The 19,469-nt window shown below is 55.5% G+C and overlaps 4 protein-coding genes across 4 annotated transcripts; 1 reads left to right on the top strand and 3 right to left on the bottom strand.

Annotated features, from left to right (window-relative positions):
* Positions 1-994: 994 nt before the first annotated feature.
* On the bottom strand, positions 995-2,824 carry CCOS01_02115 (uncharacterized protein; the record flags this gene model as incomplete). The annotated part of the gene is made up of 3 exons (XM_060450307.1): positions 995-1,584; positions 1,665-2,205; positions 2,468-2,824. 3 exons carry the CDS (start codon positions 2,822-2,824, stop codon positions 995-997), a joined length of 1,488 nt encoding a protein of 495 aa, XP_060318957.1.
* Positions 2,825-4,069: 1,245 nt separating this feature from the next.
* CCOS01_02114 (uncharacterized protein) lies at positions 4,070-6,744 on the bottom strand (the record flags this gene model as incomplete). The annotated part of the gene is made up of 3 exons (XM_060450306.1): positions 4,070-4,479; positions 4,531-4,630; positions 4,684-6,744. The coding sequence occupies 3 exons, from the start codon at positions 6,742-6,744 to the stop codon at positions 4,070-4,072; spliced, it is 2,571 nt and encodes an 856-aa protein (XP_060318956.1).
* Positions 6,745-14,611: 7,867 nt separating this feature from the next.
* On the bottom strand, positions 14,612-16,917 carry CCOS01_02113 (glycyl-tRNA synthetase; the record flags this gene model as incomplete). The annotated part of the gene is made up of 2 exons (XM_060450305.1): positions 14,612-15,007; positions 15,064-16,917. 2 exons carry the CDS (start codon positions 16,915-16,917, stop codon positions 14,612-14,614), a joined length of 2,250 nt encoding a protein of 749 aa, XP_060318955.1.
* Positions 16,918-17,840: 923 nt separating this feature from the next.
* Positions 17,841-19,118, top strand: CCOS01_02112 (brix domain-containing protein; the record flags this gene model as incomplete). The annotated part of the gene is made up of 1 exon (XM_060450304.1): positions 17,841-19,118. The coding sequence occupies one exon, from the start codon at positions 17,841-17,843 to the stop codon at positions 19,116-19,118; it is 1,278 nt and encodes a 425-aa protein (XP_060318954.1).
* Between the last annotated feature and the right edge of the window lie 351 nt (positions 19,119-19,469).

Below are 19,469 nucleotides of genomic sequence, written 5' to 3'. Positions count from 1 at the left end.
TTGCACTTGGAAGCCAAGCCTCATGTGGTTTTCAGTTTCTGGTGAATGCGCATGCTATCTCAGATCCCTTCGGCTAAATCCTGCTGAAGAAGTTTGATGCTGCTATTTGTCCCATTCCGCTACTTTCCAAGCACTTCAATGTCGGGCTCAAGATTTGACGAACCGGGCTTGGTGCTCCCTTTCTCACAAGAAATCTCGTCGCTCGTAGCACAGGATTGATGGTTCACCCTTAGTGGTATAAAAGCTAGCTCCACGCTATCTTGACGAGCCTGCCAAGCCATCGCGGGGCGAGAAAGAGATTCCTGAGATGCACAACGAGTCTTTTGGTCGGGCACGTCATGAGCGGCGAGGCTCTAGATCATGTCCGAATGGCTGCTAAACCAGAGAGGCCCTCGTGCCATTCAGTCATTCAGCCTTCTACTCATATTCCGGGCTGAACATGCTACAAAGCTTGAGAGGAGACTTTGGAAGCTTAGGGGGTTTTGATATGTCTCATCCGTGAAACATCAGGAGTGTAAGCGTATTCTCCCACTGTCTGCCATGTCAGGCTTCATGATGCGGCTCAAGCCTGTCCACCGCCATGATGGGCTTCTACGCGGCTGAATGTATCAAGCGTCACTCGTCTGACATCAGTATGATGGTTTTATAAGTACGCGGTGTTGTTTGTAGACGAAGAATACATGAAGGTTGCGGCGGCCTGCTTTGCTCTTCTAGGCCGGTCTAAACAGATGGCAGCAACACAGTATTGATAGGAGAAAGGAAACCCATGTTTTTCAACCGTTTCAGTACATCCATCTATTGAGAGCATCCTATCAGCAAGAACACATAGCCCTTTGAACATCAGATACATGTAACGATATCCGATGTTTTATGTACCAAAAATGACCTCGCAACGCTCAGCCAAACGTGACATCGTACACTATCATATAAAACACAAAGGGACTCATTCCTCCTATGGACAAAACCTTCACCAACACCCCATCCACCCACACAATCAAGGCGGCACCCACCCAAGCTCCTCGATAGGCCACTGAATCCAAAGCCGATGATCCTGATCCAGCACAGCCCACGCCCTCGAGATCAAATGCGTAGCCCACCCCTGGAGCCACCACTCATTCTCCAACCTCTTGAGCAAGATACAAAAATGCGAAAAGATCGCCACAGCCTCCTGCGTGTGCCCGGGACTCTTCAACAGCGGCAAGAAATCCTCCGCCATGAGATACTTCCACACGAACGCGTCCGTGATATCCATGCCCCTCCCGCCGTCCCACAGAAACACGCTCAGCGTCCGCCGCAGCTCGTCGATGGCGCGGTTGTATATCGGCAGGAGCGCGGCGTCGGCGCAGGTTTTGTTGACGAGGCGCTGGAGGTCCGCGAGCAGGTCGGACTGGATCTTGGACTCGTCGCGGGTGTGCATGTAGCGCTCGCGGCCGTGGTTGAACATTGGGGTCAGGGGCCCCGCGTAGGTGTGCGGGTCGAGTTCTTTGAGGAGGGAGCGGGTGCCGCGGAGGAGGAAGAGCCAGTCTGGGAAGGAGGACTCGCCCATGATGAGGGAGTCTGAGGATTTGCGCGGGCAGGCGAGGGCTTTTGGAGAGGTGTTAGTTTTGATTTTTGTAGATTTATGTGAAATAGGGGTAAAAGGGGGTGAGTGACAAAAAACATACCAAAAAAGATGGTCAGCACCGAGAACAGATACAACTTTTCACAATTCTCCCCAGCTAGAGCGCCCATCAACCCCATGGCCGTACGGCTCGCCATCTGGTGATACGTCAGGGCCCGACTAACAAAGAAATCCCGCCTCTCGGGCCTATTGTGCGCGAGGTGCAGCGCCGACACGCTCAGCAGCGCGCGCATGACGTAGTCGCACTCGAGCGCCAACCGGACGACGGGCACCTTCCACATCTGCCGCACCACGGGGTCCGTCGAGAGCGTGTTGAAGGCAAAGGTTGTGAAGTTGTGCATGAGTTCCAGGTCGATTAGGTTAAGGGAGAGGTCGTCGATGCCTCCGCCATTGCCGAGGCTGAGACCACCACCACCGGCCCTGGCCCCGGCCCCGATGTCGTCACCGTTGACGGGCCCTCCCGGGGTCGAGAGGCTGCCCGGCGAGCGCGGGACGGATGAGGAGGAGTGTCGTTGGGACTGGAGGAAGTCGCAGGGGACGGCGTGTTTGATGCAGTTCCTACATGAGGGTTTGTGTTCGTCGCACTGTGGGGGTGGTTATTTGTCAGTTTGTCTCGGTGCTTGGGGTCACCTATTGTGTAACAAGAAGAAAATCGAGTAAGAGGGTATGGAGAAATAGACGAGGCATGAGAATGAGGGAAATGAAGTGAGATGTGATGGTGGTATCAATGAGAGTGTGTGAGAAAGGAAAGGGGGTGGGGTGTATGTCACAACACCAACACCCAGGTAGAAAAACACTCGTAGCAAACGATTTGCAACACAAAGAATGGTATACTAAAGAACTCACTTTAATCTTTCGGTTCTTACACGTCCTACACCCCGTCCTCGACTTGGGATGCGACCGCCTCGAGACAACAGTCGCGCCAGTATTCGCCGTAGCCGCACCAGGAGTAGTTGTAGTAGTACCACCAGGCGTGCTCCGCCTCCCAGCACCAGCACCCGAAGCCGAGACCGTCGTACTCGTCGTGGACGAACCACCAACGCTGCTGCTCGCCGCCGAAATACTCCCCAACGGCATCGCAACGCTAGGCGACTTGGTGGTGGTGGTATTGGTACCACCGGCAGCAGTCACCCCAACACCACTGTGAGGCGTCGAACCCGGCGCCGAGGACGTGCCGCCGGACCCATCCATCGGGCTGTCCATCATTTACCGTACCGTGCCGGGTTACGCGGCAGCCCAGCCACTTCGACTTTGGTCAGCGGCGCGCAACTCGCACACAGCAGCCAACCAACCAGCCAGCAGTCTCCCCCCCTGGGGACGCTTAGGCCGCCGCCGCCGCCCCGGAGTAGGTAAGCAAAGGGAATGTGAGAGGGGCCGGTCACAACCCGTGTAGCGATCGGCGGGTGCGCGCGACGGTGGCGGAACCACGGTTCGAAATGCGAGAGTATGACCGAGGCCTGCGCAAATTCGGCAAAGCCTGGCTCGGGGCAGAAAAACAACGGGGACGCGGATTTTGGCAAGAGAATGGTGGCATGAAAGGAAGAGGAAGGAAACCAGTTTCGAGGGACGTGGTTGGCGGCGGCCTCGTTTTTCTCGGATGCAAGGGCTACGGGGTTCCGAATACGAGAAGGTTGTTGAGGTGTGCCCGCGGTTTCGCAAGAAGAGCGGGGATTGGCTAAGCTCCGCGCGGGCCGAAAGTCAGGTCTTCTCTACCAATATAAAGAGGTGGATGCTTCCGTCTATGTTCTAGATTAGCAAAGATGATGGAACTACTAGATAGTCCTAGGTCGCCGAGGCTCTCGTACTGGCACGGATTGGGCATACCTTCCTCAGATCACAGGGAGGCCTTAGGCTCGATAGCGGTGCTCGAGTTTGTCAAATTTCACGTCAAAAGCTGCAACGTTCATTGATCCATTCCATTGAGACGATCTATCAGCGCTGTCTGCTCGCCTTCTACTCATGCTCTCTGTTGAGACCCAGGCAACACGCTTGTCTCCCTTGGCCCCTTATCTCTTCCGTTGCCTCTCCACGATTGAGCCGCCGAGATGTCGCGGGCTGTACCTTTCCTCTAAATTACCATTCTTCCCCTACGGTGACTAAACAACTATGCAATGTGACCGAAACCATTAGCAAAAAGATTCCCATGCCGCCGCCATGATGGGATGAACGAAGCATTTTCTCGTCCTGCGTAAGTCAGAAGGGGGTGTCAAGGATATCCGCGTCGATTGAAATTGGAAGTTTTCATGAGTACGTCGTGTGAATGGTTGATGAGGAGTAGGGAATTCGTTCGAGAAGCCGAACGTGATGTCTCTTTTGCTTGCTTTCGCGCACGTCGGGAAGTGTTGCACGATACCGCCGGTGCCAAAATAAACGCCACTAATCGTCAATGGCATCCGCTCCTCAGCGCTGACCGCTGTGGGCTACACCGCCCGTGCTGTGCTTGCCAACTTATTTGGCGTGCTTCTTGAAGGCAAGAAGCTCAGACAGGCTGCCCAGCGGGCATCCGTGCTTGAGGAAGTCGTGCTGAAGAAGCTCGTCGGCAGAGGCTCTGCTCTTGACGTCTACGCACAAGCAGACCGACAGGAAAGCCTTGAGCTCCTTGCTCAACTTCTCGGGCTTCTTGAGGCGCGGAGTACCGTTGGTGGCAATCAGGTAAAGAGCCTTGAGGGGCTCCTCGTTCAGGTAAGGCGGCTCAGATTCGATCATCTCAATAGCCATGATACCCAGAGACCAGATATCAACCTTGGGGCCGTACTCCTTCTGCTTGACAACCTCAGGGGCCATCCAGTAGGGCGTTCCGACCATGGTCGCACGCTTGGACTTGGTTTCGGTGAGCTTGGCGCAGAAACCGAAATCGGCTATACACTTGGTTAGTAGGTGCGCAAGAACGGGTATTGCGATTCACTTACTAATCTTGACATTGCCACGAGCGTCCAGAAGAACGTTGTCACTCTTGATATCGCGGTGAATAATGTTTTGGGAGTGGAGATGTTGCAGACCACGGCATGTCTAGATCCTGTTAGTATTGACCCGCTGGTGTCATATATCGGTGAATCTCTTACCTCCAAGCAAATTGTGGAAATCTGCTCCTCAGTGATGCTGGGGTTGTTATCAATCACATCCGTCAGAGCGCCACCCTCCATGTACTCCATGACGACCCAGAGCTCGGCGTTGTTGTTTCGCAAGAAGGCGTCCAAAAAGTTGACAATGTTGCGATGCCTGCTGTCCTTCATGACCATAATCTCGTTCACAATCAGCTCTTTCCTGGGCTGGTGAGCAAGATCCATCTGCTTAATGGCAACTTGAGCCTTGATACCCTGAGCACGCAGGACATCACGGGCAATGGGAGAAACAGCGGTTTCCTTGACCTTGGCAACGTAGACTGAACCCGAAGCACCCTGTCCAATCTTCTTTTGCTTGGAGTAGGAAAGGTTGGGGTCGTCCTTGGATACGGCCTCCTTGAGCTTGGCCATAACCTCGGTTTCGGACATGGTGGACATTCGCACATCTTGCTTGCGTTCTTGCGCAGGTGGCTTGGCAGTGAGAGCTGCCTCGGCGGCCTTGACGCCATCGCTTTGAGGGGCGGCGGGCTGAGCCTTGGACACGTTCAAAGGCTTGACAGGAGCGGGCAGTCGAGACGGTGGCGGAGCCTGAGCCTGAGGAGGTTGCCTCTGCTGCTGGGGGCTGCTGTTGGGATACCGTTGCTGCTGGCTCGAGGGCTGGTCTTGTCGAGGCATGCGCTGGCCCTGGTTGGGATCTCGCATGGAACTGGAGCTTTGTTGCGAAGTCATCGGGGGACGGTTTGGCGTGCCCGCGGTGGTGGGCGGCGATGGTGCCGGGCGCTGCGCACGCAGGCCATTGACTTGCTGCTGCTGTGACGGCTTGGGTGCTGGGGGGGCTGCCCTCGAAGGGTTGTATCTGTCTGTTTGTGGGATGGAAGAGCTGCCGCCGTAGCCACCAATCTCTTGTTGGGCCATGGGCGTCTTGGTTTTGGGGATGGAAGCGTTGAATACTTCTAGGTCCCGCCGGTTTTGCTCCTCAATCTCCCTTTCTCGGGAACGCTGCGCCTCAAGCTGCTTCATGCGCTGCTCCTCGCGAGGATCCGGCTGGTAGTTGGGAGCCATACCCTGCATTTGCTGGCGCTGCTGCTGCTGTTCCGTGGGCGAAGGCCGGCGTTGTTGGCCTTGCGATGACGGCTGGGTATTGTAGCTGGGTTGACGCTGGGCCTGAGAAGGCGGCATAGGCCTAGGCGGCGCAACTCCTGCACCGCCGCCGCCATAACCAAGCTGCTTGTTCTGCTGGCTGCTGGCGGGAGGCGTGGGTGTGAGGCTGGAGTATTGCTGGGGGTTCTCGGCGCGCTTGGTCAGGTCTGAGTAGAAGTCGAGGACCTCAAAGACAGCCTGGGGGTTGCGCTCGTAATCCTCCTTTGTGATGGCGGATGAGTTGAGGAGCTTCGACCATTCGGGTGGCAAGCCGACAAACTCGCCAGTCTGGGGGTCAAAACCAACGTGGACTGCATGGGAGAAGTTGGTGGGGTTGCTGACACCGCCCATTCCAGGGCAGGCGCCGTAAATAAGATCAATCCATTCGTACAAGTCGTCGTCGCTCTTGACACGAATTTGCAACGTCTTGGTCTGGCCATCGTCCTCGCCGGGGCTGTTTGACGAGCCGCTAGGGTTTCTCTTAATCTCGAAAATGGTGCCAGCGGCCTCGACACGGCCGACGTTGACGACGTCTTTCAGGAAGAGGGTATACGCGACCTTGCCACCCTCAGTCTTGTGGAAGTCGAGCGACTCTTTTCGCAGGATGAGGTATTTCTGCTTCCACGGGTTGATAAAGTTCTTGGACTCCTTCACGGAAGCCCAGCCCTCCTTCTTGACAGCGACGCCTCCCATGCCATCGTTCTGATTGCTCTGTTGGCGGGCGATGGGGAGGGAGATTGTGGAGCCGGTGTAGGTCGAAGTCGCTGTGCTCCGGATAGGAGAAATAGCCATGTTGGCCATGCTGCCGGGTAGGGTATTGCTTGGGGTGAGGGCGAGACGAGGTCGATCGGTAGGTGGTCGTGGCGCCGGGCCTGGGTTCATGAACTGGCCGGACGAGTACACACTGCGTTCGTTAGCCATGATTGCTGCGCAGCGTGGGCGACGGCGGCGGGCGGCGAGGTCTGCATGCGACGAAGACGTGGGAATGAAATGAGAGAGAGTCGAGGTGGTGGCGACAATCAAACAGCGACGAAGAGCAACAGAAGGGGCGTCGCCGGCCGAATGAAGATGATGCTGATCAGGGAAAAGGGGGTGTTTTTTTTTTTTGCCGGGAAACAAGGCAGTGGACGGGTTAGAAGAGGAGAATAAGATGTGGAATGGGAAGGACAGCGCAATTAGGAGGCTGTTGGTGGTTGACAATCGGTGAGGTGCGCCATGACAGATCGAGACGAAATGAACCCCACTTCTAGCCTCGCTGAAGGAGTCGAGTCGCAGCACTGGGGACAGAGGAGAGCGCTGCGCAGTGAGTGTGTGTGTGTGTGTGTGTGTGTGTGTTGGCTGATTGATGCACATGCACGTACAGAGTACCTTAGACACACACACACACACCGTACGTTTATCCGTACACGCATAGGGAACAACACACTTGAATTGCTTGTGCTCGTGCTTGTATGCTTAAGCTGCTAAGGCGAGGAAGACGGTATTGTTACTGCAGGGCAACTTGCTGGTACTGCTCGTGCAGCTTCTGCTTCCTTCTACCGCTTGCCGCAGCCGCCGCTTGCTGCGAATTGCCTTGCAGAGGGCCTAAACTGCGGGTGCAGACTGCAGTAGTGGAGGGTGGAGGAGGGGGATGAGTGAGTTGGGATGGGACGGATGGGGAATATGCGTGTGCGGTGCAGACAAGACGCATTAGGCAGGAAAAGGCTGGCTTGACCAAGGAAGCAAGTAACAGGTAGTACATACAATGCAGGGCTGGACCACGAGGATCAAGAGAGACGAGGGAGACGGACGTATCGTATCGATGGGATGACGATGGTGGACGACGACAATGTCGAAGAAGGAAGCCGGAGGAACCAAGCAAGACCAAGCAAGGCAAGGAGAAGCAGTTGCAGAAACAGAAGCAGAAGCAGAATGGGAGAGCGAGAAAGCGTGAGAGAGGAAGATGCTTACCGATTCTGCGTCGCCATTTCTCTCTCACTCACACACGCAAACAAACACTTCCTCGGTCTCTCTCTTCTTTTTCTTCCGTCCGGGACGGGGCAGGGAAAAGGGTAGAGGGATTACACTTTTAATAAGAGGCGAGTGTTTCTGTGGCTGTCCTCGGATGCGAGCCCCCGGGTAATGGCTTAAGGTATGGAACACGCGATGTTTCGTAGATTTGGGCGGCACTCTGTACGGAGTACTCGTGCGGCGTGCCTCCTGGGAGTCCTGACTGTGTGAGCCTGTGAGGGGCTCCGCTTCTCTGCTTGAGGTTGCTTGTCTCTGCTGCCGCCGCAGTGGGCTGTCGACTGTCGATTGTGGATAACGGGTTCAAGGTTGCAGGCCAAGGCTCCTCCTGGTTGGGCTGGCTTTGCGTTTGGGTTTGGCTGCTGGTTCGGACGTCCAGCAAGCAACCTGGGTTGTTGCCGGGTATCTCTTGGAATGAAGGAAGCAACAGGGGCATGTAACTGAGTAGACTCTTACTACGTACTCGCCGGGAAGTAAGGTACTCTGTGGAGTATCCGCAGGTAGGTATCCTCTATCCGCCCGTGCCCCCTGGAAGAAGACAGCCGTCGGGCTTCCAGAAGTTTTGCAACAGAGTTTCGAGAGAATCGTACGGATATCCAACAATGGGGCCTGCAGTCTCGTATGTCGTGATGAGTGGGATATTGTTCTGCCAGCGAGATTGCAAAGGGCAGAGGAGACGGGTTGAAAGAAAGGAGGCAGCAAGCAAGCGAGCAAACAAGAGAGATTCAAGGACTTGAGAGTCGAGCCGGATGGGGGTGAGATTTCCGTTTCGAGGCCGGGTGGTTTTAGGAGGGGGTGGGCGGAATCCGTTGGTCCAAGAGGGGCGAAGCTGGGATTGGCTCTGGCTTTGCTTCTGGCACCGGCTCTGGCTCTGGCTCTGGCTCTGGCTCTGGAGGGTATGGGGCACCACGCCCTGGAGGCACCCTTCTTTGTCGCGGTCGATCAGCCGAAAGGAGGGAGGGGGAGGCGGAGAGGAGTTGTGTGTGTGTCCCGCTGAGTGAAGTCGTGAAAGGCTCTTGGGAGTGCGCCGAGTGTCAGCAAACCAAAGACAGGTATTACTGTGTAGATACTCTCGAGATGGTTTGTCTCACGTTCAAGAGACAATCTCTCTCTGCTTCGTTTTCAACCTCGATGTCTTTGACCTCGGCAAAGATGAATGGATATTGTCGACTGCAGGGGAATAGACCTGTGTATCCGTCTTGAGTATTCGAACAAGCAGGGTATATTACTGTGGTAGACCGGGGTTTGGGCAGGCTGGAAGGGCCAAGGCGTGATGTGTCGATGCTATTCGGGGAAACGACGTAGGGCGTCAAGGGGTCCTTTTTGTGAATCGAATCGTCTCCGTGTCTGTCTCGGTCTATTTTCATCAAGCGCCGAGGCACTGACGGTCAAGTTCTGGTCTGTCAGACGGTACGGTGATCTGACGGACTTACAGGCGCGAAGACGATATACGGATTGGAAAGAGTCAGTCGAGGATTTCGGCTGTCTGCTGTGCCTCCGCAGTTCACAGTAGAGTTTGCAGATGCGGAAATGACAAGAGGGTCAGCGGGCAGGAACACTAGGAGAATTACTAAGTCTCCGTTCCTTCCATGTTAAAACTTTTCCTTCTTCCTTCCATCTCTAATACGATAGTCAAGGCAGGAAGGCCATTTACCTTAATTGCTGCCTTCCTCCAATTCTTTCAGGCTGCACATTATTCTGCAGCAGCGCTTCTGGCAGGTGCCTGTCCGACCTCTCCTTCCCATCTCACACATCAAACCTCAACTAGCGCCAGACATCTTTTTGGGGGAGGGGGAGGTGCCAGGGGTCGATGTAGTCAAAGTGTCAAAAAGAAGGAACGACCGACTTCCTATTTGCCGCCCCGATACTCCGTACTCCGTACCGTGACCCAAGGTGCCTTCCTCAACTTAGGTTGCATGATAACTACCTTAGGTAGCACGAAAGGTACCTTAGTGGAGGGAAGGCAGTACCTTACACTACACAGTAGACTTCCCGCGTGGGTCGGCGAATCAGGAGACGATGCAGCACGTCGGGTCGTAGGTAAGGTAGTCTCGCCGGTGGGGAAGGGGGCCGACACTTGACTGAGCTTCTGAAGTTGACTCTCGATTCTCGACCTTCCAAAGGCCCTGCGACCTCCACGGGTCCGTCAACCTTTTTCCCCTTCCAAGGCCCGCCCCGGTTCAGATCAAAAGCACAAAAGTATCGCCAATGATCTCTGTCGCTGGTTGGGCAAACATACGGTGCTTGTTGGTTACCCCCTGAGCTACTGCGACTTGTCTCTCTACCCGTACCACACTTCTCATCAGACTGGCCCGCCGTCTCGGCGATCTCACCCTGACCGCGACTGGCGTTGAATCCTCTGGGTGCAGCTCCCGTGTCATCATATCCTTTCCATCTGCTGCTACCTTATTTTTCGCAATGTCGTCGAAGATGAGAAGCCGCAGATATTTTCCGATTGGCATATAACGGCATGTTGGTACCAAAGGCTCAAAACACACCTTCCTAGCAGCCGATACTGAGAATTGGAAGTCACGACCTCGCGCTACATGGTGAGACGTCATAGCGGGGTGGGAGCGAAGAATCTCCCAAAATGCCCCAGCTGAGGTCCTTCAAGTTGCCCGCTAACTCGTTTCCGATAAAGAAGCACTGTGCAAGGGACATGAAGGTCCCGCCCACTGTCGACCAGCACACCCAGTGACCCAGAGGAAGAACCAGAAACCCACGGATACTCCACGTTTGTTGTGTGGTTTGGTACGTGACCGTACGCCGTACATTAGTACTGACCAAGTAAGAGGGCTGATGCTGGCGTCGCGTGGACATGGGCGCTGGAAGCAGGAACCGAACAGGATGATGGGCCGTGGAAGAATTGGGAATGGCGTCGTTAGCTTCCACACACACAGCTATGAAGTAAAAGTGTAGTGACACTCTTCTTCGCTCCCGATTGCTTCCATGCAGAACAAGATCCACCCTTCGGAGGAACAGCCCTCCTTCTGCAACTTCGTCCCTTCTCGTTTCCAACAGCCCGCAACGAGTCCACACGACACTACGCTGATATCGAAGACCGACGCGTTTACTGTTGCCCGTCTCTGTGTACCCTTCGATCCGGCCCTGCGCCTGAGAGTCTTCGTCTCAGACGCAATCTACATGGATACTAAACTTCCCAACTGAGCAACACATCGTCGTCCCGTCTCCTCTAGCAGACCACATGACATCAAGCCTGACTCTCTCCGCCTGCCTCGTCTTGGTTCATCGGTAACTTGACGAACACCTTATTGACGGCAACTCTACGACGCAATATCATGCGCACACGACGTCAAGATCCGTTAGCCCTCCATCAAGGAAACCCAACGCCCAAGCATCCACCATCTCAGTAGACGGACGCAGAAACAAGAAATTGCCGTAATCGGAAGCGACGAGCGACAAGCCTACTGCCAGCGATTAGAGGCACGGCCTTGTCATCTTGTCATCTATCACAGCTTAGGCTGGCATTTCACAGGCTAAGAAAGCCGCCGCTCGTCGTCCAGTCTCGACAGGGAAAGTACTACCAATTTTTACTTCCCCTCGTACAAAGACCCAGCGAGTCGCAATCGACTGCAGCCATCGAAACGCAGCCACTGGACGACGCCTCGAAACTTGACAAGACTAGAACATTTGTGGCTGGTATACCCGATGGCACATTGCATACCCTAAAGGCAATGCTGGAAACATCCAAACCCTTTTCGAATCTTGTAATTCAAGACCAGCAGCGAGTTGCCTACCAGTGCTCACTGCTCAAGCACGCCAGCTGCACTCCGATTATTGATCATCCTCATGCTTCCTATCAGCGCCATACCGGTGCTCACACAAATACAGCGGACAGCAATCTGTTGATGTTTCGGATTTCTGCTGTCGCTGCATCGAAGATATGCAGCGCCTTCACATTAAGGGTATTCCATAGCAACAGGAGTCTTTAGTGTCTCACGGCCTAAGAGACGTTTTGCCCTCACCCCCTCCCAGTCTAGACACGGGTCTGATGGGATCAATGTTGCCATTTGGTCCTCACGAGCAGTGGCATGCGAAGCATCAATTCCGCGCCAACGATTTAATCCGGGTGCTCGGAAAACAAAAGTAGCTGCAGCTGAGCCGCGGAACAATTGACCACGCAGCTCAGCACAGGTTGAGAAACGGGTTCTCAGTCACAGTGCGGAATGGCAAACCTGGCATCCCATACGAACACTCTCAAGTCTCAAATCGGCATCGCCCGAATCGAAGCAGCCTAGGACCCTGTTTTGAAGTTTCCCATGGTTTGGTCCCCCACAGCCGCCCGAGGCCCAAAACATCCACAGACCTTCAATTTGGGGTGTGCTCGAAAGCGGCTGGCTATCTACGATCCACCGAAGATGGAGGAACGTGCCTCGCTTTTGCAGCGACGCCTCCTGTCAACGACTCGCCCATCCCACGGCGACGGCCGTGGAGTGTTTCACATACCGTGGAATCTTCCATTGCATTTTCCATCCCAGCACGGCACAAGAGGGAGGCAGCCTGCGATGTTCTGCATACAACACAGACCTGCACATCATACCCGCACAAGACATAGACCAGGGCTGCATTTCGCATCGTCTGCACTGATGTTTCCGGATCTACTGCTTGGGTGCGACGCCATTGGCAGATCAGCCATCCACCGTCCCGTGCACCCAAGAACAATGCTGGCCTTCGAATATGTTCTGAGCTCATCGGCGAGAAGACGGTGACTTTCGGCGTTGTCACCGTAACCATTGTTCTCTTAACGACTTTTCCGGAGATTAGAATAATTAGATGTTCTATGTATTCGGTCATATTGTGCGTCTAACGTCGCCTCTCAGTCTCCAGCCAGAGATCGAGCGAAACAGTCCTTGGACAAACTGCTCAGTTTTGTTTCCAATACCGCGGATCTGTCGCAGGTTCAAGCCTCCGGGTTGCCCCCTTGACGTTGCCTCCCGAGTCGGAATAGCCGCCCTCGACCTGTTTTCCCCTTCATTTCCTTCGATGCCAAGACGAAAGATTTGAGAAGCGATGAAAAGACGTGATGCACAACTTGCCCCTGAGCATCACTTGGACTTCTTGTTTCTGCAGCTACCAAGGTGGCATAAGTCGGGCTCGCCGCTGCCGTGGCCGCATCAACGCGGTGAAGTGCCCGGCGCTCAACACGCTTGGCATCCGACGTCACAGCAAAGTGTGCTTGAAAAATGTCATTTCAAGCAGCCGGCCTTCCGCTTCATGGGCTCGGTGGTATGCTACTCCAAGCCCCTGGTCCAGACCCCTCTGAGGTGTCATGCCATTCCCGTAGAGGGCATCCACGTCAGTACTAGCAACGACTGTCGTGAAACCTGACCACTCGGTCGGACCGTCACCAGCTGGCCAATATTCACCACCATCTCAACATGAACATTGTCCGAGTAGGTATAGGTATTGATTCATTTCTGCCCGCTCCAAGTTGTACAGCTTTAGAAGTCAAGAAGTCCTTTTAACCTGGGAAATGGCGTGAAGAGAATGTCGCCTAAGGAACTCCACTGCGCTTAGCGTGGGCTGCTCAAGTCGCCTCCTTGCATCACTTGGGCAAAGGGCGTCAGTCACCACGCTGTCCCCGTAAACCCGGCCCCTCTCGGGTCCGGGGGGTCCACTTTACCGGATAAACTCCCGCGGCCCGTCTCGAATCGGTCACGTGCCATTTTATCAAGGTAGACAATCTACACCGAGGCCTGACATCTGGACCAGCTCGTGTTCTTCAGCATGAAACAAGAGAGAATACAGGGTAGAACGTGAGGTGGGGAAGTTTTCGCCTTTTCCTCTAAAGTTGTGGTCACTTTGGGGTGAATCGTATAGGTCAGTCATTTTGCGTTTGACTAAGTTGCACCCTTTCACGATCTTTTTGATCGTATAGCATCCAGAGAACATCAACAAACCCAAAGGAGGAGTCCTCTTGAAACCCCTCTTCCACTACACCCCCGACAGCGATCCCGTATTCACAAGACAGTCTGGAAACGCACCCCCTCTTTCCGGACAACGCAACAGCGGCACATTAGCGAGTATGCTCCAAGAACAAAAGCTGCTCGCGTCCAAAGTGTCGCCCTCCCTTTATTTCCAATCTTCTTTCCACGCATGTGTGAGTGTGAGCTTGATTTCACGATTCGCTCCCCCTCGATAAGCAGAAGAGGGGAAAGTCTTTCAGAACGTGACGTGGTCTCTGCCGTAAGACGAACTGAACCTCTACTACAACAGATACATCTCAGGGTAGCATAACAAAGTTTTCACAGCCTCTTCGTTGAAAACCTGCGGGAGTCAAATACGCACTCATTTGGAGCGGCCCCAGGGAAGTTACATTATGCTGCATGGGATGCTCCCTTGTGTGGTAGGTATACAGCTCTTGCCAGACACGAACGGAAAGGGGTCCCCCTATGCCTGAAAGAACAACACAGCGTGAGGCAGCTCCCTCGGATCATCGTGTGAAGAAGGGTAGGAAGACGATACGAAATTCCGTCATGCCTGAGGTACGCAAGGACATGAGGACGCACCGACAAGGTATTAGGAAATGATTCAAATCCACAAAGGCTCAATTGAGATTGTCTACAGGTGTCGCTTCTGGGCGACTTTTTTTTTTTTAATTCCCCTCTCCCACGGACTTTTTCAACATCCACCTATCTCTTTCTTTCTCCATCTCTATACTCCATCTCTATAGAGAGGCCCTTTGTGACGGACAAAAAATAAGGGGAGGAACATGGTATCCATATGAAAATTCTTTTTTTGCTGCTGCCATTTCTGTTTTTTACCGGACAGTGACATCAACCTCCTGGCTCTCAAACGTAGGGAGCTCAGCCGCGACGTCCTTCCACTCCTTTGCACCGGTGACGAGGCTCTGGATGGCCGCGATGATGGTGTCCTCGTCGGCGCGGACCTGCTTGGTCGAGTCGCGGTCGCGGAGGGTGATTGTGCTGTCCTGAACGGTCTGGAAGTCGATGGTGATGCCGAGCGGGGTGCCGAGCTCGTCGTTGCGGCTGTAGCGCTTGCCAATGGTGGCCGAGGACGAGTCGACGCGGGCCGAGATGCCGTACTTGCGCAGCTTCTGCGAGATCTTGCTGACGAAGGGCTGGAACTGCTTGTTGGCGGACAGGGGAACGATCAGGACCTTTGTGGGGGCGACTGTCGGGGGGAAGGACAGGACCTGGAGTCGTTTGATTACTAAATCGTTCATCAAGGGATGCTCAGGGGTTAACTTACACCACGGGCCTCGTCACCGGCACCATCCTCGGTGGCGCGGTTCCAGTAGACGTGCTCAATCAGCGAGTACAGGATACGGCCGATACCAAAGGAGGGCTCAATAACGTTGGGGGTGAACTCCCTGGTGTTCTCGACGCGCTTTCTGAACTCAATCTTGACGAGGTCCTTGCTGACCTTGACTGTGCCGCTGCCGACGCCGGCAACCTCGAGCTCCAGCTCGCCGTTGTCGGTGAGCTGCTTGGCGAGCTTCTCGCGCTGCTCCTGGGTGGTTCCCTCGAGGGCGGCCTCGACCGTCTTGCCGTCCTTCTTGAACTGGGGACCAAACTTCTTCTTGTCGATCTCGACCTGCCACTCCTCAAAGATGAGGGGCTCGTCGAGGCGCTCGCGCACGACGAGGGGCGCGCCAGTCTTCTTGGCGTGAACGGACAAATCGTAGGCGCTGCGATCGGCGCAGCCGACACACTCGATCCAGCCGGAGGAGGTGAGGAGCTCGGCGTCCCAGCAGTCGGCGGCGTAGTGGGCCATCTCGTTCTCCATGTGCTGGCGGAAGCGGACCTTGGTCATGTCGACACCAATCTTTTGGAGGAAGAGGTGGATGCGGGCGAGGAAGTAGCCGAGGGTCTCGTTGTCGACGACCTTGTTGCTCACGGCGTCGCCAATGGTCATCTTCTTGACCTCGGTCTTGCCGGCGAGCTGGGTGTGACGATCGAGGAGGGTGAGCTCGACGGTGTTGACCTCGGGGAAGCGGACGTGCTTCTTGCCGCCCTCGGGGTCGACAAAGTGCTCAATCTCGGCCATGAGGAACTCGCGGACTCTCAGGAGACCGGCGCGGGGGGAGATTTCGTTTCTGTAGGACTTGCCGATGGAGGCGGAGGCGAAGGGCATCTGCTGCATGTTGAAGTCGAGGAGCTTGGCAAAGTTGAGGAACTGGCCCTGAGCGGTCTCGGGGCGCAGGTAACCGGGCAGGTTGCTGCTGGGGCCAATGGCGGTCTGGAACATGAGGTTGAAGGCGACGGGGGGCGAGGGCTGGAGGCCGGTGTTGGGGTTTCTGAGGTCGTACTTCTTGATGAGCTCGCCGAGCTCCTCGCCGTTGTAGTTGTCAATCTTGGCCAGAATCTCTTCGTACTCCTGGACGACAGCGTCCTCAAGCTTGACGGCCTCGGCCTTTGTCTTTCTCTTCTTCTTCTTCTTGGGGTCATCCTCCTCCTCGACCTTTTGGCCGCGGGCCTCCTTGTCACCCTTGAGGCGGGCCTCGAGAACGTCCTCAACAAAATGGTCGGCGCGCAGGATATCGCCGTTCTTGGGGTCCTTGCACATCCAGTCGGCGAACTTGTCGACGTGGCCAGAGGTCTTGAGGACCTCGTGCGGGGTCAGGACGGTGGTGTCGATCTCGAGCATGTCCTCCTCGAGGATAAAGTGCTTGCGCCATGTCTCGACGATGTTGGCCTGCAGAGCGCAACCGGGAGGGCCGTAGTCGAAGAGGCCAGCGACGCCGCCGTAGATCTCGAAAGCCGGGGTGAAGAAGAGACGGCGACGCAGCATGGCGTCGAGGGTCTGCCTGTCGAGAGGCTGACCCTTGAGGGTCGTCGCGGTGGTCGTCATCTTGAAGGAAGAGCCGGCGGCAGCGGACGAGGGCTTGTTCTTTTTCGAGGGGACGAGGACTTGAGCCCGGGAGAGGTGACGGGAGGTGGTGAGGGTGCGTTGGTGGGAGGAGGAGTATGGGTTTGAGTAGTGGGAGGAGGGGGAGGGGTAACGTTGGTGGGAGTGGAAAAAAGCGGCCGGCCGAACTGCACAGAAGCTAGCTGTGGAACGAATTGAAGGTGATTGGTGTGCAACAAAGCGAAAGGGCTTCATCTGCTCGATCGTTTGGTGGGGTTGTTTAGAGGAGCGTGAGTCATCTGGGGAGGATGGAGTCACTGGCAGCTCACTGTAAGGTAGTCTGGGCTGCTGCAGCCAAGTAAGTAATGCCTATGGAGGGCTAACCTGGATGGATGGCCGGCTCTCAATTGGAAAGATGCCCCGAAGAGAGAGAGTGCGTGCAGTGCAGACTGCAGAGTGTGAGCTATGTATAGAGGGGTAGGTAGTGTGTATGAGCGAGTGTGGTCGTGGTCGATGTCAATGTTCGTCTGCCCTTTCCAGTTTTCACACCCCTCGTTGGTGGGCAGCCTGAGGTGGGAAAAAAAAGTTGTACCCTCCAATTCCAGGTTGGTATTGGGTGCACCAAAAGAGGCCTGTCTGTCAGTTGAGGTGGCCCTGTCGTTGCGATCCGCGCCAGGCCAGGAACACACACGGCACCGGACGGACCCCCTTCCTCTGTCCCGCAGCCGCAGACCGGCACCAGGCGATTGGACTCGACCAAAATCTTGCCTTTTGGACCCCCACCCCACTTGATAGGTACCTACGTATCTGGCAGTGGAATCACGGATCATTCAATTCGCCGTTACTTCGTCCACCAACGGCGATCGAGGAAGACAATCCCTGGCGCCCCCGCAAACCGAACGTCGGGACCCATCTCAAATGCATCTGCTGCAGGGATTGGTCGGTGCCCCGCCAAAATTTCTCCAAAGCTGATTTTCACTGATTGTACGGCCTTTTTTTTTTTTCTGGACCGACGAAAGTTGTACAGCATCATTTTCTTTGCGACAGATACCCTCAAACCGAACCTCCAAACGATCGAACGAGCTTCATCCACGGGCAATTGTCTACGAACTCGGATAGAGGAAACTCACCTCCTATCAATCGAAACGAAAAAGAGAAAACAGAAGCCAATCTTCAAGATGGGCTTCTCCAAGCCGGGCAAGTCCATGGGGGCTTCGCTCACAAACAAGACGTCCAACAAGCTCAAGCGCAAGGAGATGTACGTCCTGCAAAAGAAGGACAAGGATAAAGCCCAGCGCGAGATGCGCTTCCGCCGCAAGAAGGAGGAGGACAAGAACCCCGAGCTCCGCGCCGCCCGCCTCGCAAAGAACAAGCCCCAGACCATCGACAGCAAGCGCGTCTGGGACGACGTCGACGACGACAGCCTGGGTAAGGTGGTGGACGTCGAGAGGCTCAAGAAGAGGAGGATAGAAGAGGAGGAGAACGCCGCGCTGGAACAGGAGCTCGACGCCGAAGATGGCGAGGACGATGGCGAGGACGACGACAGCGATAACGACAGCATGCTCGACGACGAGGAAGACGAGGCCGCCGCCGCGGAGAAGAAGGCCGAGAGGGAGGCGCGGCGCGAGGAGAAGCGCCGCGCAAAGAGGGACTCCTCTGCCGCGCCCTCGACGACCTCGACGAACCTCGACCTCACCCCGTCCTCCCTCGCCCTCAAGTTTCCCAGCCTCTTTTCCGAAGACGCGCCCCCGCCCCCCAAGATCCTCATCACCACCTCCCTCAACTCGACCCTCCACCACGAGGCCAACATCTTCCGCACCATCTTCCCGAACTCCACCTACGTGCCCCGCTCCGCCCACCGCTACGGCCACAAGTACTCCCTCCGCGAGATCTCAAAGTTCGCCGCCAACCGCGACTACACCGCCGTCGTCCTCCTCAAAGAAGACCAGAAGAAGCTGACGGGCATGTCCATCGTCCACCTCCCCGTCGGCCCCACCTTCACTTTTACGATCACAAACTTCATGGAGGGCAAGAAGCTCCCCGGCCACGGCAACCCGACGAATCACTACCCGGAGCTCCTCCTCAACAACTTCAAGACCCCGCTCGGCCTGCTCACCGCCGCCCTCTTCCAGCGCCTCTTCCCCCCGCAGCCCGAGCTCGAGGGCCGCCAGGTGCTTACGGTGCACAACCAGCGCGACTACCTCTTCTTCCGCCGCCACCGCTACGTCTTCCGCGAGAAGCGCGAGACGGAGAAGAATATCACGACTGCCGAGGGCTCCGAGATGAAGGGCGTTGAGGGCATCCGCGTCGGACTGCAGGAGGTTGGCCCGCGGTTCACGGCTAAGCTGAGGAGGGTGGACAAGGGTATCGGCAGGGCGGGCAGCGAGGGTGAGGAGTCGCAGCCGTGGGAGTGGAAGGCCAGGATGGAGAAGGACCGCAAGCGGTTCCAGTTGTAGAGAGTGGTTTTTTCCCCCGTGTGGCCTTTGGTCACCTCGGTCGCTGCGGATGTCGGGGTGTCAAGTACAGTGATGCATTGTGTTATTGGCCAGGGAGTACCCCGTACGGCGTTATTTACGTGGCTTCAAAAAAAGGGTAGATTGGGTTTTTAAACATGTCATGTCGCGTATCACAATAAAAGAAAGAGGCATAAAGATGCGTCAGGTTTTGGTTGGAAAATAAAGGAAGTGTTTTATTTTTCCCTTGCTACGAATTCGAGTGCCTGTGTTCCCCATACGCCGAGCCATGATAGGTTTGGGTTCATGTAAAAGAGGTATCATCCCAAATAGACCCTGTCTAATCCCGACGGG

This window comes from Colletotrichum costaricense (assembly GCF_030867565.1).
Source record: "Colletotrichum costaricense strain IMI 309622 chromosome Unknown Scaffold_2.1, whole genome shotgun sequence".
Taxonomy (NCBI): Eukaryota; Fungi; Ascomycota; class Sordariomycetes; order Glomerellales; family Glomerellaceae; genus Colletotrichum; species Colletotrichum costaricense.
Note: the sequence above shows the minus strand (reverse complement) of the source record. Positions and strands in the feature narration are given on the sequence as shown.